Source organism: Eulemur rufifrons, chromosome 15 (assembly GCF_041146395.1).
Source record: "Eulemur rufifrons isolate Redbay chromosome 15, OSU_ERuf_1, whole genome shotgun sequence".
In the NCBI taxonomy this organism is placed as follows: domain Eukaryota; kingdom Metazoa; phylum Chordata; class Mammalia; order Primates; family Lemuridae; genus Eulemur; species Eulemur rufifrons.
In genome coordinates, this window is record NC_090997.1 from 77,865,978 (window position 1) to 77,884,455 (window position 18,478).

At 35.7% G+C, this 18,478-nt stretch overlaps 1 protein-coding gene across 6 annotated transcripts in view; it reads right to left on the reverse strand.

The window, feature by feature from the left end:
• PTPRK (protein tyrosine phosphatase receptor type K) overlaps nt 1-18,478 on the reverse strand; it is a 509,148-nt gene that overhangs the window by 307,950 nt on the left and 182,720 nt on the right. For 5 of the 6 annotated variants that reach the window (XM_069488870.1, XM_069488869.1, XM_069488867.1 and 2 more), the window contains exon 3: nt 16,408-16,679. The exons of the other annotated variant lie outside the window; for it this stretch is intronic. In XM_069488870.1, coding sequence (XP_069344971.1) covers nt 16,408-16,679 — 272 coding nt within the window. The remainder of the gene's footprint in view (nt 1-16,407; nt 16,680-18,478) is intronic. 6 annotated transcript variants of the gene reach the window in all.

The following is an 18,478-nucleotide window of genomic DNA, read 5'->3' on the forward strand; positions in this document are numbered from 1 at the left end:
TTAACATAAAAATACAAGTAATTTAGCAAGAAAAGACTCTTCGTGCAGATTGAAAATTGGATCTTTCAGAAAAATATTAAATCTGTCAATCATCCTAAATAAAACTCCAATATTTCACTTTTGCTATAATAAAATCAGTAGCATTTTTAAAAATCCAACTCCTCAAATTAAGTATTTTTAAAAGAATTCACTTAGAAGAACCCAATTTCACTGCATAAAATTAGTATCCTTTTACTAATTAATCTATTAATACCAATATTTATTAATTATCTATTATGTGCTAGGTATTATGATAGGTGCTATAGAAAATAAAATATAAGAATTGGTACCTGTAGTTCAATAAAAACATTCAGGAAAGTTATAACTCAGGGAATCATGAATGCCAAAAGAATGTTAAGATGGGTCTACTTCTCTGCCAAGAAGTAGAACGATGGATACAATGGAATGAGCTAATAAATGAAAACAAAGAGCATAAGACAATTTAAAGAAAAACTAATTTAGAAGAGAGATGTTACAAAGCAGAGTTGGGGCTAGAAAGAAGTAGAGAGCGCTGTAGGGACTAACACACCTGAGTATGACAAGGAGGAGTTAATAAGCCACTTTGAGAGAATCAAAGTCTCGATTTACAAAGATTAATACTATTATGGTGGAAGCAGCACATGGTCCATGTGGGAAAAAGAGAGATGTAAGAAGTCTACTTGAAACACTGCAGAGTATGACGTTCAGGTCACGTGGTATGAAATAGGGTGATGGTTGGAATAAAAACTATCAGATAGAAATTCATTTCAAAGGAAATGTTTAACCGATCCAAAAACCAGTTAGATGTGGGGGTAGAGGCTAAGAGAATATGAGAAAAGGAGTTTTATTTTAGATATGATGAGTTTAAGGTGATGTATATCAACATGGACATTTCCATCAGGCAGCTGGAAAGAGGGCTCAGAGCTCAGAAGAAAATATATATGTATACACATACACACATACACACACACATACAGAGACAAACAAAAAGAAAGAGAGAGAAGGGGGGTGGAGAGAGAAAGAGAATACATGCATGAATCTAGCACTAAGGAAGACTATCATAAAAGACCCTACTTTATACCACATATAAAATTAATCCCATGATAATTAAAATTAAATATTTAAATTTTGAAAGCAAATCATAAATTTTTAAAAATAAGTATAGAATAAAATAATCAGAAAATTAGAAAGGCTTCCTAACCAAGTCATTTTTTAAATAATCTGTGAAGTAAAAAATCAATAAAATTATCAACATTAAACTTAAATTTTTTTGTCCAAAGCACTATAAGCCAAAATACAAGCCCAAATCTGGAAAGATACATATTATTGTCAAATGATGAATATCTAGTCTAGATAAAGAAGGCCTATCAATTGATAAGAAACAGATAAACCAAGAGCTAACTGGGCAAAAGCCATAAACGTGCACCTGAAAAAACTAGAAACACAAATGACAAACATACGAGAACATGCTCAACTTCAATGGTAGTCAGAGAGATTCAAATTTTGACCACAATTTTATCCTCACCCAATGGGAAAAATAATCTGAAAACGTACACATACCAGGGTTGGTGAGAATATGTAACAACAGAAACATGTAGTGCTAGTCAGAATGCCAATTGTTCAATCATTTTGGCAAACAACTTCAGTATCATCTTATCAAGTTGAATACACACATATACCACATGACTTAGTAATATCACTACTTAGAAATATCATGCAAATATACAAGAATGCGCACAATGATATTGTTTTTAAAATAACAATTAGAAAAACCAGTAACAACCCAATTATCCACAGGCAGAAGACTGAAAAATTAATTTTAGCTTATTCAAAAATAGAATACTATACAACACTGAAAGAAACTAAGTACAACTACATAGAAAACGTGAATGTTGAATGGAAGGGGGAAATCAAGGTGCCAAAAAATACACAAAACATGATAACATTTCCAAAATATTTTTAAAATGTATAAAACTTAAAATATTTGTTTAAAGTAAGTTAAGCAAAAAGGAAGAAAATGATAAAAAAAATTCAGAACACTGCATCCCTTGGGGTAGAAGAAACGTTTCAATGGAGAAGGGTTCTTGGGGGATTCTGATGAGATTATTTAAGCTGGTTTATGGATATATGTATGTGTGTTTTATTATTCTTTATAGTCTTGTACATAGTCATTTATTCTTAAAGTATTCACCAAAAATAAATATTTATAAAAGAAAACTGAATAAATACATAGAACTGCTTACGTTTAGAGGAATAAAAAAAGAATGAACAGAAAAGGAAAAAAATGAAAAAATGACCAGAGAAATTTACCAAAAAAAAAAAGGATAGTATAGGCTTTTAGATCTAAGGAAGGAAAAAAGGATCCAGTAATGCCAAATGTTACATGGAAGTCAAGAGGAATAAGGACTTACAAAATGTTAGAGATATCTCATTATCTTAAAACTGAAATTTTCAGATGCAAGAAATGGATAACACCCAAGCTACAAGGTATAAGAGAACCATTTGAGAGGAATTAGAGACATTAGGTAAAAACTACCCTGTGGAGTCTGGCTATGACGAGTAGATATACAGAAAGACAAGTCAACATCTTTTGAGGATGAAAGGTTTACATGTTTGCAGAGAGACAGGTAGGAGTCTTTGGGCACATGGTATACAGTGGGGTAGGCATAGAGAAATAAAACAAACATGCAGGAGAGAGCAGATAACTGTGGAGGTTTTATGTCACTTTTAAATAAATAATATTATAATCTTGAGCATTAAAAATCATAGGGTTGCTAGTCCCAATATTGAATGTCTCACCACTCACAGTCAATAGGTTATAAATTACAATGCTGTTACAAAACAGCTTCTAAATTCAAAAAGTTAACATTTCCGATTCTTTTTTCTCTTACAACAGTATAACCCAATTGAGCACTTGGTAGACTTTTTCTAAAAAATGAGTCTTATTAAAGGGCATGGTAGAGGCATCACATCTCCTACTTCCCAATTCTCCTAGCCCCCCTGGTCTAAGGACAAGATCCTTCCCTACTGGGGGCATGGTACCCCTTGGGTGACGAAAGTTAGGATGCAAATGGGGCCTCCCAGGCCAGCACTGAAAGCAGAGAAGGGTAGGAGAGTCCAGAGTCCAGAAGGAGTCAGAAGTCAATGTAGATCATCTCAACAGTACAGAAGTGTCAAAGACCAGAGGCAGCAGTCCCAGTCTGCAAGCAAGGTTGGGACCCTATGCAAGGCTTCATAGCCATGCTGGAATGTGGTAGCTGCTGCACAAAACAGCTTGGAACTTCCTCTCACTGAAGTTACCGCCTCCAAAATCTGTTACGTCAGAAGCCGTAATGTCTCATCAGCCTACGTGTTTTATATTGCTGAAGCAGAAAACTTTAATGACACTCAGGAATTAAAGAATTTTTGTGTGGCCAGATTGTAATAAAAAGTACAAATGTTACTCTGATTGGTATCTTCCAAATGATTCCCTCCAACTTAAAATATCCCTAATTTTTTAAATTTCTCCTTTTTCTCAAGGTTAATAAATAATTACCATTTTTATAGAAAATTTTCCATTCTCAGACTGGTCCCAGTTCACTCTCTCCAAGCAATATGTTCACAAATGAGGGTTTATCTTTCTAGTAGTGGCAATGAGACTGAATAAAAAGTTCTAGTCTCTCTGCTCCTATGAACCAATGCCATTCATTTGTATGAAGGCTAATCAGAGATGCAATGGTAGTGAACAATGAACGGTCTTTTCTTGTCTTTCTTTCTTTTCTGTTTTTAAGCTTGGTGAGCTACTCTGTCTTCACCTAACAGGTACATGCTTTATTAAGTAAGTTATAGCTAAACAGGCTTTTACTTGAATAACAGAGGAAGTAGATTGTACCTTCTTTCTTTCTAATTTCTCGTCCCTGGATAGGGTAGCTGACAGATACACACAGTTTCAACTGGGTGTAGAGATGATTTGTTAGGAAGGTTTATGTGGCTGAGATGAGAGGACTGTTTCTGCAACATGAGCTTTCTCTGAACAAGAATGGGATTCAAGGCTGAAATTCAATTCAGGGCATAACCTCTTGACAAGGTTGTCCACTGAATTTAAGTAATTTAGCACAGTAATAGCTAAGAAGCAGTGGATAACTTTGCCTCCTGTATTCTTTGCTTGATGCTCTCCTGCAAAAAGAACCCTGACCAAGGAAGATCCAAAACCAAACTCATTTAAAACTGCTGTACCTTACCACTCTGACCTATGACTAAATAACTCAACCAGCTCCAAAGAGGGAAGCAAATAGCAATGAAAAAAGCAGAAAGAACCTTTTGCTGCATGGCAAAGGCAACCCACTGACAATTCTCAAAGGCAAGCAGCCCTGTGAAAAGAAACTCTCAACGTGAACAAGGAGCTTCCTGCTGCCAATCAATGGGGCACTCCTGGTTGTATAGTGAGTGAATGCCATTTATTAACTGGGTTGCATTAAAACTGGCGGGTCCACTTGTGAACAGCAGCCCACTTCATTTCCCAGGAGATCTCAGGGAGTAGCATGCCCTTTTATGGCACAAGGGAACTTACGTGGCATATGTGACACATAACGTGTCCCACTTGGAACTACTGGTACATAAAGCAAATAAAGGATTAGAAGCCACCCAGGTGAAGAAGATTAAGGACTTAACAGGCAGATGGGAGAGAAGAGCATCATCTGGACATCCTTCATCTTTTATTATAAGGGAAAGATTCCCAGCCATCCTGGCAGAAAGAATAAACTTAAATGAAAAAAAAAAAAATTGCAATTCTGTTGACAAAAGAAGAATCCTTAAATAAATGTTTTTTAAAAAATACGAGTTTATCAACCAAAACATGATTACCTTTCATAGCAAATCTCTACCTAGCAGAAAGGGAACTAAGTAACAAAAATGTGCCTTTCCCCTCACAGATCATCATCCAAAAATATTGCACATCATGACTTTGAGAGTCTAGTTTGAACAGATGGAGCCTGAATCACAGCAGTGCGTGGATGGCCAGCAAATGCTGCGTTAAGGCCCACCTTTGATCTGCTGAGCTCAGTCATAAGAATGACTTTCAAAAACCTTCACTGTCATCACACTTCTCTGCTGATTCACCTCTTCTGAGGGGTCCACAAGAATTGAGGAATCAATATAAACAGACATATCTCCTGACTTGGCATTGGAAACTTCTCAATAATGGGGTCCAATCTATTCAACATAATCTGTCCTTCCTCCTCCTTTCAAAGCCGTCCCCTCAGCCAGGCCAGTGGGGCTGTCTCCTTCCCTTAAACAGTACGATCATTCTCATTTCCAACCTGAGGCTGCTACCTATGCCTCCTCACTGAGAAGCCTAAACTGCCCTTTACTCTTGCCTCTACACACTGCAATTTTAATACTCATAATACCAGCTGAATTCTTATCTGACCACGGAGCTTATGTGTTTCTCCCTTCTTAGAGCTCCTTAAACATTAATAGTATTGTTTGTTTCACTCTGTAGGGGTGGAAAGGGAATGATCTCTTTCCTCCCCATCATAAGGGTCATGGCCAACACCCCAAAACAAAAAAACAGGATAACAAAAGAAAAGCATAAGATTTTATCATGCTTTTACATGACTCTAGAGCCTTTGGAATGATGTCCCCGAAATACAGTGAAAAACTATCCATTTTTATGCAGTTAAATATGGACAGCCATATAGAAATATGATTGGACAAAAAAGGTATGATCCAATGCTAGTAGACCGAGTAGGGAAAACCAGCAAGGCCTGTCTGTTCAGATTCTTCGTGGACTCTCCGTATAGCATTCCTTCCTCTTGGGTATGGGGCGGGACACTTTCTGGAATGGGGGTCTTATGATCTATAGTCAAACAAGGTAGGTCAGAGAATTTCTTTACGGCCAGTTCTTACACAGAAAGTTAGAGTAGTAATTTGGGCTTAATGGCTGGCTTTGGGGAAAAGGGGGTTCTGGCTTCTATGACCTGACTAAAGGAAAAGGTTTCTATAGAAACCCACCATAGTTTCCATGACTCGCCTTTGGGGAGATTGAAGGCTGAGTGACTGGAAGACAGAGGTAGGTCGGAGAGAGACTTCTGATTCTGAGACTGTTTCTGAGGACTTCATTTTAGGGATCATTTTCTAAGCCTCAACAACTCCTTTGGACATTTAATTAAATAACACTACAAGGCTTCCAACATAGATATTTTATCTTCCTCAGAAGATTTTTTCCCGTATTGTTTTATTATGACATTTTCAAACATATATAGACTTCAAGATAATTATATAACCAAACTGTACTGAACCATCACCTTCCATCAAAAATTATCAACACATGGGCAATTGCCTTACTGGACTTTATATTCCCTAAAGAAAAATATGAAATTGTTTTCATACTTTTTTGTTTGTTTTCTCCTTGAGCCCGGACTATTGCTAGGCATGAAATAACAATCCAATATTCAGTTGTAGAAATGAACTGAAATCCAGTTCACCAAAGTTCTGAGCTCTCTCTCAAGTATTCAGCTTATCTTATCCAATCAATTCTTGGATAGATAACCCACAAAACTATTCAATGATTTTAAAGAAATATTAACAGTCTATGGCCACACCACCTTGAATGCACCCAATCTTGTCTGATCTCAGAAGCTAAGCAGGGTTGGGCCTGGTTAGTACTTGGATGGGAGAAATCTCAACAAATAAAGAATAACTCCACTGAGAAATGGACATGAAATAATTATAACCTTACTCTTGTACCATCACTATTTCATCTGCAAGACAAATTTTCCAGGTAACTGAAATCTGCCCATCTCATCTTGAACAAAATAAACTTTGACCACTATGCCTCTCTCTGTCTCCTTAATGCAAATCTCCTTCCAGATTTAGGACTTTGTTGGATATTTTTTTTTTTTCCTTTTGTCTCCAAGGCATTTCCCAGATCTCTGCATGCCTAGTTCCTTTCAGTCATTCAGATCTCCAAGTGAAGGTCACCTCAAACAGTCCTTCCTAGACCACCTGGTCGAAAGTGGTTTCCAAGACTCCAGCTCTCACATTTTTCTGTTTTGGTATCTGTTTGTTTAGCACTACATTCAAACCTTTAACATTTATTTATTTATTTATCTGGTGTTCTCTGTCCCCACTCCCACCCCTAGAGTAGAATTCCTGGAAAAACAGGAACCTTGAGACTTATTCAGCACTATCTATTCCCAGCACCCAGAAGGATGCCTGGCATGGATTAGGTTTGCTTAAGAAATACTCACCGAATGGATAAATTAATGAGTCAGTCACAACAATCCTTCCGAAAGAAAGTCAGTATTGCTGTCGTCCTCAGATCTACTCTGGCTCTCCTGTCTTCTTAAGGCTTGGATATTCCACTTCCCTTAAATGCTGAGTGACTCTCAAATCTTCTCAATTCTGTCTCTTTTTTACTTTGCTAGTTCTAGTTGGTATCTGTTATTCATAAGAGCTTTAAATAGACCACTTTAAAGGCAGCTTTCATTATCTCCTTCAAACTTAATAAAACATAGTAGACTAGCTATCGTCCCATATTATGGGGACTGAAACTCAAAAAAGTCCCACCAACACAGTCACTCAATAAGCAAGGAGGCCTCAACAGAATGGACCTGAACACAGGATAATGGATATTGAAGACAGGTCAAATGACAACTAATCTAAACCTTTATCCAATATACAAAATGCCTTCTGTTTTATTCTCTATCATCATAAAAAAAAGAGAGACATTCTACTTCTAGTTCTTATGCAGCATGTCACAATGCCGAATATAACATACACACTCGATAAATAATTATTTGGTTATGTGTTTATTGTTGTGCTTACAATGGGACCCACCCACCCCCAAAATTAGAAAGACAAGGAAAAAGGAAAGAAAAGGAAAACATAACACAGCAATCCATACTGGTATTTATAAGGCTAAACTGACTTCATCCCTTTGTAAGCCTTATATTACTTGAGATCACAATCAAACCAAAAGTGTCTTTTAATAAATATTAACCAAAAGAACTACTGTATTTATTTCCAAGTACTATAATTGTGCTGTTGTTACAAAATATCAGGATCTAAAGATATTTAGATTTTAACCAAACTTTGTTCTCTAGGTACTAGAATTTTTCATTCTTTATTACTTTATTGAACTGTTATTTGGTATAAATTTATGATGATAGACCTTATTTTTATACATAAAATGAGAATTGATTTACCGCTTCCAGAAAGCCTAAAAGAATGATTTTTTTAAAAGATCATTCAAAGAATATTAAGAATCTAATTTTCATCAAGGAATTCCAGTGATGTGTGCAATGGTTATTTATAACTAAATGCAGAAATAACATGTAGCAGCTAGTTTTATAATGACAGTTTTAAGAATAACTTTTGAAAATCAAGATAGCTAAAATTAACCAAAAATTGTCCACTAGATTACATGACTGGAATTTACAGTGTCCAAAGTTTGTTTTCTTTTATATTCCAATTTGTGTTACTAACAAGAGAATAGATTCTATATAACATTATCTAAAGAATAATAAAATTGATACAGACTAAAAATATGTCTGACATTTTCCTTGCTTTTCTTTTCTACTACACTCTCTCAATTGAAAAACTTATACTAAAATAGATAATTGTATCCTTTTACATTTGCATTATGTTCTAAGAATTGAAACTAAAATCACCACAGCCTAAGAGTTAAATTTTAGATAAAAACATGTCACTCATTTTTGTTTTTCCCTTGGAGAGCAAATATTTTGTTCACATGCTACATGCAGACTTAAATGAAGAAAAATCAGTTTTGCAATGAAAATGGACAAAGGGATCACACAGAAATTCAAGTTGTACAGAAACTGAAAAGCCCCCAAAAAAAAAAAAAAATCAAACCAATTGTAATTGACTATCAAAGTGAATTAGACAAAATAACTGAAGAAGGAATTAGTTTTAAATTGCTATCTAGATTTCTCATATATATCATGAAACGGTAGGGCATTGTCAGAAACACCATTAAACTGATTAGAAGGAAGTACTTCTCCCATTTTTTGTATTTGGCTACATTTTTTTATCTTAGTACATGAAGATCTGCCTGATAAATGTATGCTAATTAATTAATAAAGAGGGATGCAAAACAAGGAATCGGAAGTGTATTAATTTAGAGTCAGCAAGCTGAAGTGAATACTAGTTGAGTGAACAAGCAAAGAACCAGCATTTCTTCCACTACTCTTTGTAGCATCTGTCTTCCCTACTCCCCTTGGATAAAACAAACTCCTAAGGGGAAAAAAGTCATAAATAGGACAAATAATGCCTTTCTCTCTTTATTGCTCATTATTTTTCAATCAGTTATTAAGAGGGAGTTGAATTAATTTCATGGAAATATTTCTGAAAAGAAACAGTGAAAAGGTACTGTGGCATAAAAATATAGTCCCCACCCACATAAAAACAGTTATGATTGACCAGAAGAACAAGAGACTGGTCACATACTTACAGGAATTACTGTGTTAACGAGCAGGTCTCTTTTGTTCATTGGTTTATATTTATTTACACAACCATAAGTTCCATCAATGTATCAATACAAACAGTTCAAAGTCAAAGAAGAGCAGGCATTTTGTAATAAAAGCACATCAGTGTCAGGAGCCAGAGGGAAGTCACCCTCACTGGGTTACAAGTTTTAAGAAAACAATAACATCGGAGTCTTTCCAAATCCATCTGGGGTACTTTAATTGCAACAAAGAGAATCATGAGGATTAAAAAGCAGCAGCAAAGGCTGCTTTGTTAATAGCCTATCAAACAGAAGGTATTTTACCAATGTAAAAATGAGCCACAGTGACCAGGTTAGGCAATTCCTGTTGTCATAACTAAAATAAGCCTATCTAGCTATAGCTAACTTCAGAAGTCAGGAATAGGGCTAAAGTCCAAAGATTAAATAAGCAAAATTTAATCCATTCATGAAGGTAAGAAACATTTACTTAGCACTTGATCAAATACTAAAACAAATTAAAGATGATATACAGGAAAGTATCCAGCCTGGTGTGCTACACATGGTAGACATTCAACAGCTCATCTCTCTGTCCTTTCTTTCTCCCCCTTTCACACGTTGATCCACTGTCTCACGGCCCTATTTACATATTCAAGTATAAAAGTTTGTCTTCGCTCTCCAGCTAGACTGAAAAACACCAATTCCTTCATGCCTAAGTAGATATGCATACTTTCAATTTTGCCAGATGTCTCACTTGTGCTATCCACAATGTGTTGACAGGTAGGATTCTTGAAACCCCAAGAATAATGTGACATGGTATCTTAGGATGCTTTGGGCTGCAGAGCAGAATAGTCATCTAAAAATTCTTTAAACAACTGCTATTATTATAATTACCATTACTCTGCCTGAGAACAGGACCCAGACTCCTTCCAGACTCTCCTGTTACCCTGTCTGTCGAGTTTCTCCTTCCTCACAGTTACGAGATGGCCGCAGTGGCGCCAAGCATCATGTTCTCATGCAGCAACATGTCTCTCTCTGTATTATCAGTGAGGAGCATCTTTCCCAGGCGTCTCCTGGCAGATTTTCATCATAATTAATATGACCTAACTGTGTCATATGGCCAGGACACTCTGACCTGCAAAGGAGGTTGTGAAAGCAAGTAAGACGGGAGGGAACCAGCCCTCTCCATGTGGAAGAAAGTGAGGAGAATGACTAACTGAATAGACAACTAACAATATCTGCAACACTGCTATGCAAGATCATGAGCCAGAGCCACTTACAAAGCTTATAAATGAAGACTTTACCTCTATAAGATAGAGCAAGAAAGAAAAATCTTGCTGCCCACCTTTCTAAAGTGGGCCTCTATATGGAAGAATAAGGACCAGCAATAATTAGAAGAGTTCCAAGTGCTATGACAGAGCAATGGCGTCCACTCTTCCTCACCCTCTGCATGGATGTGTCATGAGCATGCTTCTCATACATAAGCCACTATGTCTGAAGGTCAGTCTTTTAGAGGTTCTTTATTCAAGTAAACAGTCACTTGGTTTAAACCCCAATCTTCTTAGATCCAAAGCCAGCAGACTCTCTGGAGTGTAACAATCTTTCTATTGCCAACATATCAGTACAATACATGTTAATATAACCCTTTAAAAAGGAGACAAAAACAGAAAATCTCATGTCTGTCCAGTTCTTATATTTTTTTCAAATTGATGGAAAGCATTAAGAAGAAAATGAATTACACAAGTTCAGTGTTTGTTTCTTGGTGAATTAGGGAGGAAAAATTCACTTATGCTATATTATCACTTTCCAATTTCTGGCCAAACCCCTGTAGTTTTCATCACGCATCATTTTTGTGATTAATGATGTGCACCCAGTTAATGGAAAACAGCAGATTAGGTTTCCACTAATAGTTTTGCAAGTTACATACGTCTGCCTGCCTCATTTAGTAACAACCTCACTGTTCAGTAAGAAAGTAATGGATTTAATCCCAAAGCAGAACTTAGTTTTACACGTACAAAACAGGTCAGATTTCCAGAGTGGAGAAAATTACACTTTTTGAGGTATGCTGATCTTCAGTTGAAATTTAACACGAAAATGATACCTCATACAGATTTTAAGGGTTTCTTTTTCTGCTTATTTCTATTTAGCAATCAACTTAAGAATCTATAGTACTTACTTGAGGCCTACAAAAATAGGTAAATAAAACAAATGTAATACGATAATTTCTATAATTAGTACAAAAAGCTGAAAAGACATTATTGTGAAGACAAAGGTGAGAAACGGGTTCTTATATATTAGTGTATCACTGTAATGGTCATGTCGAACAACAAAATTTATATTTGCTTTTTCTATTTGTGTCCAAAAAGTGTTGGCTCTAAATAATTATGATTTAAGAAAAAATATGTGGTACAGTGGAAAGCATACTAATCTAGGAACAGAGGAATCAAGAGGCCAGAATTCTAGCCCCATTTCTGCTTCAAACTACTTTGAACACGAATCTAACTATCTTTTGTTTTTGCTTTCCACACTACATTTTATATCTACCTCTCAAGTCATTTAACAATTGCTTATGTGTTGGCCGGGCATGGTGGCTCACGCCTGTAATCCTAGCACTCTGGCAGGCCGAGGCGGGTGGATCGCTCCAGGTCAGGAGTTCGAGACCAGCCTGAGCAAGAGCGAGACCCCGTCTCTACTAAAAAATAGAAAGAAACTATCTGGCCAACTAAAAATATATATAGAAAAAATTAGCCAGGCATGGTGGCACATGCCTGTAGTTCCAGCTACTCAGGAGGCTGAGGCAGTAGGATCTCTTAAGCCCAGGAGTTTGAGGTTGCTGTGAGTTAGGCTGACACCACGGCACTCACTCTAGCCCGGGCAACAAAGCAAGACTCTCTGTCTCAAAATAAAAAAAAAAATTGCTTATGTGTTTCAAGTTATTTCTTTGTATATCTCACATTTCCCATCTGGCCTTGGTTCCTTAAGGGTAGAGCACACATCTGATTTACATTTTTATCTCCTACAGTGCAAGGCTAGACTGTGAGCTTCATGAGAAGAGGGACTCTGCCTGCAGATCCCCAGGGATTAGCATGGTGTGACCTCATAGTCTAATAGATGTTTTAATAAATGAAAAACCTGAAAAGAATAGCATGCTTTCAAAATTTTTAAAAAATGGGTATATCATTTAAGAACCATACCAAATTAACTAATACTAACAAACTAGGGAATGATCCAAAAATCTCAAAAGAAGAAATGAAACAGAAAATGTAAATGGACAGTGACTAGCAAATCTGTCAAGTGAACCAGTATGATATCAGTATCTCTGACAAAAATAAAAATTTAAAAAACTAAACTAAATCTGTCAATGGCTCCCAACACCTATTAAAGTTTCAAATCTTTTTGACTTTGTGATTTTTCCTGGGAAGTCTTTATCTTCTACATATTGATCAATCTCCATCAAACCTCAAGATAGGATTTAAATATCACACCTCCACGAAGCTTCTCTAGATTTTCCTTGACAGAAGAGTAATCTATTCTCTAAACTTCCAAATGAATTTATCTGTCCCTCTCTACTAATATTTAGCACTTAAATTAAGTGATTTACTCCATAGCACCCTGCAAACAAGGATCAAAACAAAATAAAATGACTACAGCTTAGGAAAATACAGAACATAAGATTTAAAAAGCAATAAACGACAACACTGACCTTTGTAAGCTATTCTTTTTTAATAGGTATTTTTCACATATATTACTTAATATATTGTATCACAATCTTCAATATAGTGAAGTTTAGCCTGCAAGAGTTTCTAAGCAAGCAGTACTTGAGCATTTGCATTACTTTCCCCCAACCCTAAGAATAATAAATGTGTATCTTTTCAGCTAATTCTTGAGGCAAGTCCTAGAACTTAATTGATAATGCAAAGAATAATTCACAACCTAGCATAACCTTCTTCTAAGATGTAGTAAAGGGCATTGATAGTAAAGGGCATTCTTCTGCTAAAAAGTGGCTAGGATGAAAAATACAATCTGCCATTCTATATAGCCAGTCTTCTCATCCATCCATGAGTTGGACGAGCCTTGAAGAACAGTTATTGCCACAGCAAACAGATCTCCATAAACTATGTTCTAAACAAAGTTAAAGTATGAAATACTAAACAATGAAATCCAATAGATCAATTCACTGGTTAAGTTTGTCTACAATCTGAATCTAATTAATTCTGGCAAGTCTAATAAGATGATACATGTAAAATTAGATGCTTTACAGGGGCCACGGCTATATTCTTTTATATTAAAGGCAGACGTGTGGTACAGCTTTTTTCCCTAAAGACAAGTTTATTTTCTTTAATACTTTTGTACTTAAAAGTACTTTTAAAATCATTTTTATATGAAATATTTCTGTAATCTTAACCAATTACTTGAGCAGTTTTGATCACAGAAAGATACTTCAACGAATAAGTTTGTCTCTGTAAGCAAGTCTGACACACACCTCTGTATATATGTAAGTTGGTTCTTTTCTTACACAAGAATAGAATCAAGGCTCCAAATTTCCCTAATGGAATCTCAAAACTGGCCTCTGATATCTGGTATTTTAAGCAGTTGAGTTAGTCTTTAAATATAGAGACTACCAGCCCCTAAGATACCTACTAAAAATTCTACCATGTTTTGCTTGCAAACCAGCACTTACCAAACACTTGGCAGATATTTGATTCTGAAAGCTATCAAAAATGTATAGAAGATTTAATATTTTTTATGCTATTTCCTAAGAGGAAAAAAATGCTACATAAATATAGTTTATGTTATGCTGGTTGTTTCTAATAATTAATGTACAGGTATAAAACTAGGTATATACATGATTGAATTGATGAAAACATCAATCATGTAATTTATTGAGCACTAAGCACATGAATAAAAATTACTCTGTTATTTGCTCTCATTGATTAAGTTTTGCAGGTTAAGGAAAAAGATGTGGAGGCAAAATAATCACTTAAGAAATTATCTATAACTCAAATTTTAATCTTCAACAATGAGACATTTACCCATAGGTTCCATATATTTAGTTATCTTTTTCTCTGACAAGACATCTCCAAAAATATCTCACTGGCCAAGGTGAAACTCACCCAGGCACTTTTTACACTGCTTGCTTAAATAAACCACAGACACATATATCATAGGGAGTTTCATAATGCAAAAGGAAACTGAACAAAGAACTATTCATCCAGTCAAGGTACAGTAACTCAACATTAGAATAACACTGCAATAATCTGTGCCATAATGTTATTAACATCAATGATTCAAAGACAGATCTTTAAAAAAATTATAAAAATAATTATATGTATGGCATTTCTTAGTTATGAGAGACAAGAAACATACCATAGATATATTGTTTCCTGGCTTTATCAAAATTTACTTCTATTTTTTTTTAGGGTACAACTAACAATCTGATTCCTTAAAGAACTATCTACACAAGTAGCAAATAGCAAACAGAGCTGAATAAAGGCAATCTGACTCCAGAACCCACACTTGTAATGATTTTGCTAGATTAACTTGTTACTTGGGGATTTGTTTTATGGAGGCTGAATCTGTTGACAAAGTTATTCTGCTGAATCAGAGCTTCTTTCCAGAGCTATGTTAAGCTCCTATGACAGATTCTCATGAAATCAGTATAATGATAACGCATTGTGAGGGTGACCCAGCGATGACAGCCATCAACCCACTACTGTTAGCGAGGAGCCCACTGATCTTGCAGACAGTGCTTTAGCATTAGTTTCACACACTCCTACCCACCTACCTGCTACATTTGCAGCCCTCCTGAAGCTGTGGGCCCTGAAAAAGCAGATCGCTGTCCCAGATTGAAGAGGAACATCCTTTTGTTTAGTAATGGAATCAATGAGTACCTAATGAAAATCCACTGAAATCTCAACAGACACATAACCCTGAACTGAGGACCTGAGGAACCATGTCTATGATGTAAAATAGAAAAATCAACTCAAGACAAAGCAATTAAAATAAGGCATTGCTTTTTGTCCCCTTTAGGAATAAAGACAAGCCTAACCTGAAGAAACATTTCATTTTCAAAAAGCAGAAATAAAACTATCATTAGTTTGTATACTGCTTACTGACCATAATGGAATACACTTTTATGCAAATGTATTCTCATTAGGCTGTATAATAAGCTACAAATAGGCAAGTCCTTTAAAAGTTAAATCTGAACGTCTAACACAAAAGTGAGGTTTCAAAGAGATAATTTTCTGTTTCCAGGTACTGACCCTCACAGTGAGGGTTACTGAACAACTCTCCAGACTGGTAAACGCACTCTTTTGTTGGTTAAACCATATAAGCTCAGTCACACAAACATGATGTAAGTATTGACACTATTCATTGTCTGGTTTAACCATAATTAGACTAAGCATTTCTGGAAAATGAAATTCAAAGAGATTATGGACAACTTATGTTTTTTGTTTGCTTATTTTTTCTATCCCATTTAATTGACAAAAAATAATTCATCAAATAATTGAATAATTAGTTAAATCAATCAAAATTAAAATAATAAAAATGTCTTCCCCTTAAGATAACATATCTCATGAAACACTATTTCATGTTTATTTTCCAAATGTAGGTTTCAAGAGGTTGGTAAATCAATTCAGTCTGAATATTACAGTCAACTCAAAAAGACTCCTCCATAGAAATGTTATCTGTCAATAAATAGCTCTTTGCCAAACAACCAACAAATTTTAGGCCTAAATTTACCTTTTTTTTTTTAATATGTGGAAATACTTTCTCTACTTTGAATGTTTTGTGCCAACGTATCTAAACATTTCCTCAACAAGGGTGGAGGAGGGCAAGAGGGACAGTGTCTCACTACTATGGGGTGAGTAGTTACGCCTAAGTAGTACACATACAGTGAGAGTTGATGACATCAAAGCATACACCAGAAAAGCACAGCTGATTACCTGATATTCATTGGGCCAAAAGGTGCTCACTGCTAGCTCAGCCCGAAGCCAATCTCTACCCGTGAATCCAGTCACGTTCCAAATTGGATTGGCAAGAGGTCCTTTATTAACCCTGACTAATATGTTCAAAGTGCCAGGATTCAGCCCTTTCTGGCTGTATAATAGGTAACTGAAATCAATGCAGTGAGTGTCGTTCTCCTTCATTGTAGGCAGCTGAAGTCTGGCTTTTTCTCCAGGGTCATGATCTGAAGAGTCCACTATCATATAGGAACCTGAAATGACATTACAAACAATAAAGCTAAATATATATAAGGAAAAGGGAATGTATAACACTAGAAAGATACCAATCCATTCTGGACATTAAATTTAACTCAAAAAGAGTCTGTCTTCCAGAACATAGCCATAGAAAAATACCAATCAAGTAAGGAGGTGAATTGAACTAGATAACAGACATTATTCGAAGTACACAACATGCATTAACTCATTTAATCTCCACAACAACCTTTTATTTTCCTTATTTTACAAGTTAGCACATTGAGACACAATTACTAACATATTCAAAGTCATATAATAGACCAAGTAGAGGTAGTTCTCACTCTAAAAGAAGTCTTTTTATATAAAACAGAGAAACAAACAAAACCAATATAGTATTGGTCTTGTTTACATAGAAAGTGCACCTTTCTTTCTCCCCATCCAGAATATTATGGCAGGGAGACAGGTTAAGAGTATAGGCAATGAAATCATTTCAAATATTCTAAAAATCATCATTTATATAAGTTGTATGACCATTTCCAATGTACTAATCACTCTGAAACTCAGTTCAGGGAATAATGATATTTTGTATTAATAGTTTTAGTGTGAGGGCTAAAATTTAAAATTTCTGAGCAGAGGATTGTGCACATAGATTTACCCACTTGGAGTCTTATCCACTAAGCTGTCAGCTAATCACCACTTCTATTGGCCAAATTCTGAGGTAGACCCTATGCTCTCCCAGGGCTGCAAGAAATCCAATTGAAATTGCTAATCTACTCCACTTCCTTTGATGGAATAAATGCACATTGGTTATCTATTAATATCATGAAGAGGCACAGGACATAGCACTCGCACACAGACTTGACATGGCAAGCAAAGTTCATGTGGTAACTAAGTACAAAAATGAGACGACCACTAGGCTGCTGATATGAATCCAAGAACCTCTGCAGTAAACCACCATTTGTTCTCATGTCACTGTGGATATTAACAAAAACATATCACAAAAATGTAATATAATTAGTTATCACACTTAAGGCAGAACACAAATTTTATTATAAAATATCTTTTTTCTAGGATGTAATTCTAACCAAAATATATTAGGTGCAGTGTTCCAGAACCCAGTGTTTTCAGGGGTTACACTTTACCTTCTCTCCCTAACACCATGGAGAATTAATCAATCCTCTGTATTCCCTCCCAAAAATTTGTACCCATGACACATTAAACACTCAACTACTATTCTAACTAGTTCAATTAATCCCCAACAACAGATTCAGAGCTTCAACTACTTAAGAAACCAATTTTCAAAGCTGACCAATTCCCATTGAATGGCACCCTACGGACGAGAGCTTTTGTGAAGCTTCTGTATAACACTTTAGCATGTCCAAGCACAGAATAAGCATACTCTAGCGACAGTGACTGATATTATTGTTCACTCCATTTTCCCAGTTCTCATCTTCTCTTGTAAACTGGAATTATTTTTTTATTTGCCTTCCTGATTCTCACAGACAGCACATTAACAGAATAAATTGTCCGTGTATATTTTTGGAGAAATCATACCGTTTTTTCAAACAGGATATCCTAGATTCCAACCCAATTTATAGAAGCAGGATGTTTCTATTCTTGGTTATTCACAATCTGAAGTCAATGGCTGATTAGCAAGATGCCTTTGAGATTCACCACTGCATAGCACACCAATTATTGCTTTATAATAGGACCAGCCCTGAGATTTTAGGTAAGTTACTTAGTGTAATTGGGCCTCAGGTTCTTCACAAACCCGTAGCCTATTTCTTCACTGCTATAACAGTTTTTTTTCAGTGGC